This window comes from Stegastes partitus, unplaced genomic scaffold (assembly GCF_000690725.1).
Source record: "Stegastes partitus isolate 25-593 unplaced genomic scaffold, Stegastes_partitus-1.0.2 Scaffold91, whole genome shotgun sequence".
NCBI classification, from domain to species: Eukaryota; Metazoa; Chordata; class Actinopteri; family Pomacentridae; genus Stegastes; species Stegastes partitus.
In genome coordinates this window covers 84,959-96,042 of record NW_007577822.1, presented here as the reverse complement: position 1 = coordinate 96,042, position 11,084 = coordinate 84,959, and the positions used below count along the sequence as shown (strand labels likewise).

Here is an 11,084-nt window from a genome sequence, read left to right as displayed (position 1 = left end):
TGCGTTTGATGAGCATCATCACAAAGTGCTGCCTGCTACTGAACATCATGTCTTTGTGGACTCTGTATATATCATCCACCGCTAACGAGATGTTGATATTCTCACAACAAATAAATGAAACCGTGCCAGAGAAGACTGAAGGCCTCTTTCTTGCATCAGCAGAACTGGCGTCTTATTTTCAGTAAACACTGGTGGTTCCTGTGTAATTAGAATGTCAGTCCTCGTCAAGAGCTCTGAAAACTCTCTCCGACGAGAAAAAGGAAAAAGACGGCAGACGCAGAACGCCACTCGTCTGGTTTGTTTATAATAATTACACCGACGTCTTAGCATTAATAAGGTCAATATTCGTAGATGTGTAAAAGATCGGATCGAATCAGCGCCTTGTCAAAATAAAGCTCATGTGGGCGAAAGAAATGTTTTGGAAAACGATCGGAGCGTAAGTGTTCTCCACCACGCTTTATTGGCAAGTGTTGAGCTGTAGCCGCGTTCTGCAGCAGCATGATGAGTGTTATATGTGGATTCTGTGAATTATTTCCCCCACAGATCAGAGAGCAGAGTGTGTGTGTGTGTGTGTGTGTGTGTGTGTGTGTGTGTGTGTGTGTGGGAGCTTAACTGCAGATAAATGGTTTAGCTACACCATCCAGCATTGTTAGTGAGCTATTCACAACCGCTCTCCTTTGTCAGAATAAGCTTTTGAGTAACTCGTGTGTCTCATCTCAGGCCGGCCCTTTATAGAAGCGCTATAGCTGTAATGGTCAATTTGCTCTCTGCAACTGAATTTATTTCATTTCTATTTTATGGTTCACTTTTATCTGTGCTCTTATGTTTTGTCTACTTTATGGTTGTTTTATGATTTTTATGAAGTTGATTTTTTTCCCCCTTTCCCCTCTTACGGTATTTTTTTTATTTTTTTTTATTTTAACTCAAAGTGAAATTGAGTTTTTGGCTCATTTTATTAAATGTGCTATTTGGATAAGGATTTATTGGATTGATTGAAATCCACTCTGGAGAAATCCACTCAAACTTGAGTATAAGAGGATAGGATTTGTGGGATTTATTGTACACCTCTGTCACGGTTCAGGGGTTTTACTGTTATATTCCAGGTGAGGAAGACCACAAACAGAACACTGAGACTTGTCCGTTTAACTGTTTTTGGACTCTGAACATGTTTTGTGAGCTACAGACGTCGCAATATCAGTAATTAGACAATATCCATCAAGCTGTTTAGCCATACTAGCACACATTGAATGTTTTGTTACCCTACAGTATTTAGATGCTCTCTGATCATTGCAGATGTTTCTGTAGGTTTGCTTTGAAAAAAGTCCAGGTTTCACACCCAGTCAAGGTTCCCTCTGCATGTTGCTATCCACGTCACAGCCCACTGCTCTGAAACCTTCAAGGCCCAGCTGGGCAGCAGCCTCACACAGACAGACAGCATCACAGATTTTACATTTATTTTACTGTAGGAACTACAAAAAAACAGCCTTCTAATGAATCAATTCAGATACGCATCAACCAATCAGGTTAAATAATGTCTCACAAGCCTCATCACTAAATTTGACATCTAAGAATTGCAGGTGAGAAACGAGACCTGACTCGACATCAGCGGCGTAGAACAGCTGTCACGTTCAGGCAGTTTAAATATTGATGTGTGGTGAGCAACACAACTCGGTGCATTCGTCTAATCAAGTGGAGGAAATGGGGAGGGATTGACGGGTTTGTTGAGCCGGTTCAGATGGTCTTCAGCACGCAAAGGGGTCGGCGCAGCGTTGATAGAGCTCAGCAAACTTTACATATGCGTCGTTTAGAGTAAAATGTGTTTGATGAAACTGCGTAATGGTAAAACAAGTTGCATACTGCGGGCTTAAATGCACACAGTCTGCAGCGCCCGTGGGCCCGCGTGCTGCTATCACCAGTAATACGGCTGTCAGAGTGAAGTGATGTTGCACTTTTCAATCAACCACCAGCAGTGGCGTAGATTGAACAGATTGTTGGTGAATTGCAGTGGGATAGCAGTGAGTTCACACTCTGTGAGGAATGTTTGCAATCAGACCCACTTCAGAAACAGATGGGCTGCTCACTGCCGGGGCTCACAGGAGGCTGAGGACACCCAGGATCCATGAAACAAATAGGAGAGCACGAGGAGAGCAGGATAAGCAAAAAACTGCAGTGCAACTCCTTCACCAGGCTGTGTGTGTGTGTGTAGGTGTGTGTGTGTGTGTGTGTGTGTGTGTGTGTGTGTGTGTGTGTGTGTGCGCGCTCTCTCTCTCTCCATCTGGCTCAGGTCGACAAATTCGGCTAACTCTTTTATTTTACGCTACACAAGGTGTTTACTTTAATTGTGACAATTACATAGTAATTTGCTTACTCTTTGGGGACTCCAATTCATTAAAGTGTTGACTGGCTCTGTTGTTTTGCTACCAGCAGGATTAATTTTAACCAAACAACTAGAAAATATCCACCTTTGATGTAATACTTTTTTTTTTTTTTAATTAAATTAAAATACAAACAATATAATGCCATCTGCTCTTTATGGAGCAGTTAATAGGGAAAAAAGCAGGATGACATAACTTTAGAAAGAACAAATAACATAATAAACATGTTAAATTTGGCTCAAATACAAAGTAAATAAATAAAAACTCAGTGAGGGGGGTTTTGTTTTTACAGCTTCACATGCTCAGACGCTCACAGTGGCTGATGCTTTACTTTAGACTTTAGATGCATGACTGGGTCGGTTTCTGTCTTTATGACTCTTATCTGCTGATAAACGTAGAAGTGAAACAAGAAATGCACACACAGAAAAATGATAATAAACCTGTTTGACCGCTCAGTGCATCCAGGTCTGTGTCCCATGATGAAGGATATGTGGAAATCCAAGTGAAGTTATTGATTTGATATTCTGTGTGACAAACAGACTAATCAATGTTCTAATCTGTGTTCTATTAGCTGACATGTCATCGCTGTAACAGCAGCAGCACTATAAAGTTTGGCAGCAAGTCAGGACCAAGCACACCGACACATCCGTCCATTTTCTACATCGTCGACTGAATGCATGTCAGAGCCGGTGGCCAAAACAAAGCTACAGATTCTCAGCTTCATCGAGTGGGATTCCTAATGTGCAGCCCAACAGGCTTGCAGATATTCACTCAGCTGAGAGTCTGTGTTACTCACAGAGAGTATGGTAACTAGTGAAAGTGTGCTGCTCCCAACAGCCACTTTGAATCCCAATCTCTGGAGCAGGTTACCCGTGTGCAGCATCTGTTGCCATGGTGATCTAGCAGGTTAAAAAGGAGAGGCACCTCCAAGACACTGAAAACTCTCCCCTTTGGCTCAACACACTTCACCAACCCTCTCATCGTGCTCCGTAGCTCAGCCCATAGGAGGCTGTTTGTTGTTTTTTATTGAGCTACAGCTAAGTTACTCTACAGAAAGCAGTATTATAGAAACACAGCTTCTGTTCTCCTCTTTGAGGCAGTTCAGTTGCTCAGGAATGTAATTTTTTGTGAGACATTGTTGTGACAGTAATCTTGTGCTGCTTTTCTCTCATCTTTGGAGATTCCAGCAGACTTAATCGATAAACCCTCAGCAAACAAAAGAGAAAGGCGCAAATGTTAAAACCTCATTTCTTCAAATAAGCACCGAACAGGAAAAGTGTTTGCTGAAGCCGCTATCAGAGGCTGCAGAAAGCAACATGATCAAAGCGTAATAACGCTGAATGAAGGATGTTTTAATGCAGAGTTAAAACACTGCACATATGATCATTTACATCAGTTTAATTACAGCTTTGAACGAGAGACTCTGGCTGGCATGAGACGTCCATATCTGGCTGCTTTTCCAAACCGCTTCCATACTTTCACTCTTAAATATCAGAACATTCATTAAAAAAGTCGTTTGGATGTTGATGTGAATCCTGTTTACTCCTCTAATTATATGACATCTCATCATCTCTATTTGATCGCATGTTTTCACCTTAAACATCCTGAAACCTGAGAGAAAGGAAGAGAAACCAAATAGTTTGCTTTTGTTTCGGCTTTAATTGGGATTTCAGAACAATGTCAGCCATCCAAATTATGTTTGAGATGCATTTCTATCCTGTCAAGACAATATTTTTGTGGAACGCTGAACTGTAGCATCACAAGATGGTAAAATATAAAGAAATGGCAAAAAAAAGAAAAGCTTTTATCTTCTGAACTCCTCTCCAGTGAGCTGCATTAGCTCTGATTGTCACTCTCCATTACATGCTATGGACTGAATGCAAATCCTGCACGGGGGCCCGGGCTCCTATCAAATGCATTATTTGCTGGGTATTGACGAGTACACGGGGAGGTGTTGACAGTTGTGACTCTTTTGAACAATGTACTGTAGCAGCACTAATGTGTCACTGACTGCAGGGTATTTATAGATGTGGAGCCCAGACAACCTATCTCTTTCATATAATGTTATTCCATGATGCAAAGCACACAATCACTCACGAGGAGTATTTCTGAGCAGTTGGACAGCTTGACAGCTTCTATCTGTTACATGTCCAGATATGGAAGCTGACATTTTTCTGACAGGAACACAAGCTCTCCCGCTGCTCTGGTGCTCTCCTGTTCATTCTTATTCGTTAGCCTCATCATGAATAATCATTTTAACCCTATTTAGACAAAGCACTCGGCATGTCGTTTGCATAATATTTTAAAGGGAAAAAAAAAATCCCCACTGAGGCTGTTGCGGTCTATTTAGCGAGTGTTTCTTCATCCATGTTGTAGAAAGTACGGTGGCCTACGGGGGCCAAATGATGTGCACGTACAGAAACGAGCTGCAGGTACATGAATGTGTTGCATGAACAGAAACGAGCTGCAAAAGGAAACGCTGCACATCCACTCACAGGCCTCTAGGGGGCAGATTTTTTAGTCTTTTCTGTGGTTATTTGGGTGCTGAGGTGGTGTCTCACTGCCTGTGTTCTCTCTGTTATTCATGTTTATCCATGGACACCAGAGAAACCTTTTCATGCAGCTGTCTCGCTCACCATGAAAGGCTCACTACTGCCCCTAGAGGCCTGGAGCACTTGTGTGACTGGATGTGCAGCGTTTTCTTTTTGCAGCCTGTTTCTGTTCATGCAACACATTCATGTAGATGCAGCTCGTTTGTGTTCACGCATGTGGGCCACCATAAGAAAGAAAGAAAATTTTAAAACCTCTTATGTCGTGCACATATTACAGAAACAAACTGACCAGGCCAGAACGAGAAGCAGCACCTAATTAAAAGCATCAGCTGATTAACGATATAACAGCGGATGAATACCTGCAGCTCTCCATCGTCTGCTCGCTCCTCCACGACTGTCAGCCCCTCGAATCAAAGACTGACGCTCGCAATCAATAATAATCAACGACGATGTGCTGGTGATCGGTAAAAAGAAAGAGAGAGCGTATAAATGTGAATTAGGGGGAAAAAAAACAATTCAAGAGATATCTAAGCTCAGATCTGTGTGTTCCCTCCTCGGTGGAGAAACACTGCTGAGGCGCTTCCTGTAGTTCCTGGTCCTCACGGTGCCACACGATGCCCAGATGTGGTACATCTGCATGCAAATGACATACAAAAGGCTTATAAATATAGAAATTATGTTTCAGTAGAACAATGTTTGTCTTTGTCAGTTCTACTACAAAGAATATTTAAGTAACACGAGCAAGTAATGCCGAAAAACAGCCGCTCAGGTCCACTGTAGCTGTAGCGGCCTAACACACACCGAGTGTGAGCTATTCCCTTAGAGGTTTGTAAAATAAATAGAAAAATCAAGGTTTAATACGCTTGCAAACTGTGCCAGCCGTTCCATGGGGTTATTTAGACGTCCCACAAAACAGAAAAGCTGCTTCCCTTCCGCTGGTCGTGAACACTTTCCACTGATTGCTTATTCATGTGTTGTTTCGTTTCAAGAAAATAAAGTCGAGCTATAGGGAGAAATAGAATAAGACCAACCATAGCCGGATGAATTGATTCACATTCATATCAGCACCAATTTGTGGTAATGCAGGGATACGTTTAGTCAGAGCCGATCATTTGACTCCAGGAATCAGTCAGATGGGGAACGAGGTAAAGCCCATTCCAGCTCCACGTCGTGTTTTTTAGCGACAGAAAACACTATTCTGGACGGTTTAATGCCCTTTTTCTCTGCGTGAATGCAGCTTTATTCAAATGCATTACAATAAATGCTATATAAAAAGTCACTAATGTCACTCGGCGCTCTGTTAATGCTTCATCCGACGTCCCGCGCTGTTCCTGGTCGACGGCGGGTTTTACAGCAGGCTAGCTGCACCGACGTCGCCTTAATCCATCTTTAGAGCAGATACTGTATTTCTGCAGACAACTGTGTTTCAGGCTTAACTCTGGATGAGAATAATGAAACAGTAAGCCAGTCTCTAAACCAATCCAGTGCCTTGTGGAGTCAGCAGTGGAAGTGGAGGCAATGATTCCCACAAGAAATTGCGACGGTGATCTTATTAGCTCAGTCCTAAAAACAAGCCAGCGGTTAGAGCTGGATGTAAGCGAGCAGTTAAAGTGAACGTTGGACCAGCTCGTGTCTGCGTGTGGCGCCTCTTTCAACGGTACGAATTAGCAAATGACACACTTATTCACTCGCTGACACTGTAAAACGATGGATCCTAAATAAACGAGCAAAAGACGTAACCAGAGCTGATGTGTTCATCAAACAGCAGACCTGTTCACAGCAGCTCAGCCTTTATTCCAAATGGGGGGAAAGTTGACTTTAAGCATCTCTGTTCAGCTCACACAGTGTGTTTGTTTGTCTTCTGATTCTCAGGTCGCAGCAAAAAGAAGGAGCACTGCCTGAACGAGAAGCTGCACCCGCTGGAGGAGACGGAGACGTGTCCCTGTGATGAGTTTCTGTCCCAGCCCTACGGGAACTGGTCTGCCTGCATCCTCCCTGATCCCTCAGTCCCAGGGTCCCTGCAGGGTTGGATGAGCCACCGGGAGGTAAAGGAGTGTGGCCAAGGTCTGCGCTACCGAGCCGTGGCCTGCATTAACCAGCAGGGACACCTGGTTAGCCCCACGCTCTGCACAGACTCAGGTAGGGCTGAAAGATATATATAGATACTGCAGAAAGGATGGTTTTCAGCTACTTGTTGGCTATTTTAAAGCATGCAACACATTTATAACCTGATAATCAGCAGGAATCAGCCAGTTTATCATTAGGAAAGGGCTCGTTTTATTTTTTAGAGGGTGACATAATAATCCATCCCTCCAATGTCATCTCCAGTTTTCAGTGCATTTGTATTTTTTACTGTTTCATGGATGTTACTGACATCATTTTAAATGCACATCAGTTTTTATGCAAGGCTTGATCCTTGCTGGATCCGTCTGAATTGTTATCTGCAGTCGGAGTCACATGAAATCAATATAAGCAGCAGTTGCCGGTGGGCTCGACGTTAGTCTATCCTTCATTCAAAAATAAAACCGTAGTATCGGTGAAAGCTTTAATTGTAATGCCCGCAGCAGCTAGTTTAAATATTTAATGAATGTGTCTGCGTCCTGTTTATCTGCGTGTTCCCTTTTAGAGTAAAGGAGCTGAGTAAATAATGCTAATAAAGCTATCCTGCAAACAAACAAAAGTAGAGAACAAAAAGCATGATACGGAAACCCTGTGAAACCCCTGGCACGGTGTAAGAATGAAACACTCATTAGTCAGATAATTAGCTCTTGGTGTCACAGTGAGTAAGTCCAAGGTCTGGCGAAGCACAAGCCAGTGGCATGTCTGTCTGACATCATTAATGTGATCCTCGCTGCAGCTCCCGAACCCAGCCTGAGTCATGCCTTCCCCTTCTGTCTGCCAACGTTTGATTTCAGGCTACATCGTGGAGGTCTGCCACATCCCCTGTCCCCTAGACTGTAAGCTAAGCGATTGGTCGGCCTGGTCAGCCTGCAGCGCGTCCTGCGGTAACGGGCTGAAGATCAGGTCCAAGTGGCTCAGGGAGAAAGCTTTTAATGGGGGACGTCCGTGCCCTAAGCTGGATTTGAAAAACCAGGTAAGGCTAGCACCGCTGCGTCTAGCATCCAGTGCAGCACAAGAGGAACACTAATTGTGGGAGGTTTTTTGTTATCACTGTCTTTGAAGGAATGGAAATTAGAGTCATATATTTCCAAGACAGAGCGAAAACGAGCAAACAGGGCGACCTTGGCACCGGTCTGCATCGTCCTCTGGTTGCTTCTTCCCATAAGAGACAGTTTCCAGAGATGTACATGTTAAAAAATATTGTTTGGGCTTAACATAAAAAAAAATAACAGTTTGCATGAATCTTTTTAAGTTATGAGGATGTTTAATTAAATTATGTTGAACCAACAAACAACACTGGGTTACAGGAATTAGCTTTTTCTCTGCAACTACATTTTATTTTTATTAATTTTTGTCTCTCTTGACAGCCCAAAACTGTCCGTGCATGTTAAGCTAGAGGAGGGGGATGTCAAAGTGAAGAAAAGTGTAGCTGCTGAGCTAATTTCACGACATGAACTTGCATTTAATGTACAAATTTGCATTAACATTACACACGTTATTAATTTTATGCAACTGCTAAAATTATCACATCAACACAAATCATCAGAAAGAAACGTTTGCAACTTAAAAGGTTGATCTAAATCAGTAAATTAGACTTGTTGTTTTGCAACCATGCATTTAATTAATTCATGGAAACAGGACCCTGGAATTACTTTTCTGAGGGTATCGGACGAATACAGATGAGCGCAGTCGATACTCGAAGTTTACTCATGTGTACGACACGAGTGCATGTAATAGAGAAGCCGCCCCGAATGTAGAAATATGTGTTTATTTAATGCTAACAGGGTCCACACCCCGTGCTCTACGCAGACATTATCTTACTGCTTGCTGCATGTGATATCAGTGTGTTGCCTGCAGCAGTTTGCATCCTAATTTTTTTTTTTGTAACACATCTCCTGCGTGTGTTTGAGATATTTTCCTTCTCATTGTGCTGCGGCTAATTTACTGCCGTCACAGCGTAATCGTGGCATTCCGCTCACATTTCAATGACAAGGTTTATTACCCGGCCGACAGAGAGACTCCTGGGCGACCGGTTCTGGTGTCTTCAGTCAGACGTAATCGTTGGCCTTGCAAGACATGCCCTTTCCTTCACATAAAAACGGAGCAATGTTAAATAACAAAAAGAGCGAGGAGAGGAATGGACAGATGGGAGCGTTTGATATTCAAAAGTCTGGTTTTCTCTGTAGGTATGAATATTTTGTAGTAGCACGTCTCTCTCGGGGGGTCACGGTTTAAAGAGGGAAAGTGTTTTATGAAAGCTGCCTGTATGCTTGAATGGGCTTGAAAGGACACTATAGTCTGTAGAGGTCAGCGTGGATGGCTGCATGAGAAATATTCTAATATGTTCTCGTGGAGGTTTGTGTACAGATGGTTAAGTGCCCACTAACAAGCTCTATATGGCCCCTGTTGTAATGCCCTGCAATAACCCCTCGCCGCTGAAATTGGAGCTCGCCGTTTGCCGTGTCCTCGTAGATCCATCCTGAGGGTGGAGTGGGGCTCATTGTTAACATTATCAAACCGGCCATTTAACGTGAAGTGCGTCTGTCTGAGGTGCAGGTGAAAGCTACAACAACCTTTATGCTAGCTCAATAGCCAAAGGTCTGCGGGGTTATTTTCCCTGCTGTTCCGTCAAACTGGGAAACTCCCCGACGGTTCTCCGCATCGTGTCGACGAACGCCGCGCTCTCCTCGAGTCCAACACCGCCTGGCCCCCCCGGTTCTTAATTTAGTCTCTGTCAGGATGTGGCGTGACAACGAATCCTCTCATCCCTTAATGGCGAGCCTCCTCTTTCACAAACACTCGCTCTCTTATCGCCGACTGTGAACCGTAAACCGCTCTCGAGCCGGAGTCTAGCCGCTCTCCCACCAGCAGATGTTTCCCCTTGAGCCACAGCCAGAAGTGATTGGCTTGACAGAGATGAAATTTCCAGCACACCACAAATCATCCTCTCGTCACATGGTTGAGCGAGCACGAAAGATAGGGGCAGAGATGGAGAGAGAGAGAGAGGGAGGGAGAGAGAGAGCCACCATGAAAATAATGAGCACAAATGGCCACAATGTCAAACAGACTGTGTAGGAGCTGGTCTGTAAAGTAAACTCAGTAAGTGTGCTGTTAATGAGGTAGTTGGTAAGATTCCCTCGCATCGGTAAAACGCGACCATGAACAAGTGAATGAAAATGAATAATTCATACATCGGTCTCGCTGAAAATGCCTCCTCAGGCGCTTGTGTACAAGTGGGAAAAGAATAAATAAAGAATTAACTTCAAGTGGAGGGATGCTAAATACTTTGGTTTCACTTAACTCCTGAAGTCGCCAAACTCCTCCTTTGACCAGCGTTTATCAGATTATAGCTGAGCGATGGAAGCTGGTTGGCTTTCTCCACCCGACCCGCCATCTAAGGCCAGAGAGCGTTTCGTCATTTACTCGTGTCTGATGCGAGGGCTTCGTCCTGCTCTTTGTTAGATTTGGAGAAACTTTTACCTTCCAGCATCCTCATCAAAACTCATCATGTGCGGTCGAGTTATTGTTCATCAAACACGAGTCATCGTCGTCGTTACTTTCCCGTATCACTAAAAGTGGATCATGCTGCTCGAAACATATCATTTATCTTGCTCGGCCAAGTATGTGAGCTAAACAGGTAAATGTAATTGTGTTAGTGTGATAATTAACAGAACATAATCGGGTTCTGCATTCTGATCATTACTAACTAACCCTACGCTGCAATATAATGTGAACTTTGTATTCCCGTAACTGATTTATTTAGCAAAGATTCACTCCTGATTTTTAGCTGAATTCATCGTAACATACATCCAAGTTCAAGACAGCTGAAGTACATTTGAGTTTAATGGTAGAAATGGTTGTTTCCCTGCATTCAGCAAGTCAGATTTTAAAACAAAGTTATAAAGTGCCCGACAGGATAGAGCGATGCATTAAAAAAAGTATGAATAATTCAGTCAGTACAACCCGTCTGCATGTTCCAGCAGCAGAACTGACCATGTAGAGGCTCTTTTAGGGCCATTTTCTGGGAGAAAAGGTG

At 43.4% G+C, this 11,084-nt stretch overlaps 1 protein-coding gene across 1 annotated transcript in view; it reads left to right on the top strand.

The window, feature by feature from the left end:
- The window catches only part of thsd7ba (thrombospondin, type I, domain containing 7Ba), a 142,565-nt gene that overhangs the window by 93,315 nt on the left and 38,166 nt on the right, over positions 1-11,084 (top strand). Inside the window, exons 13-14 of the mRNA XM_008277183.1 lie at positions 6,800-7,066; positions 7,843-8,021. Of these exons, the coding sequence (XP_008275405.1) occupies positions 6,800-7,066; positions 7,843-8,021 (446 nt within the window). The remainder of the gene's footprint in view (positions 1-6,799; positions 7,067-7,842; positions 8,022-11,084) is intronic.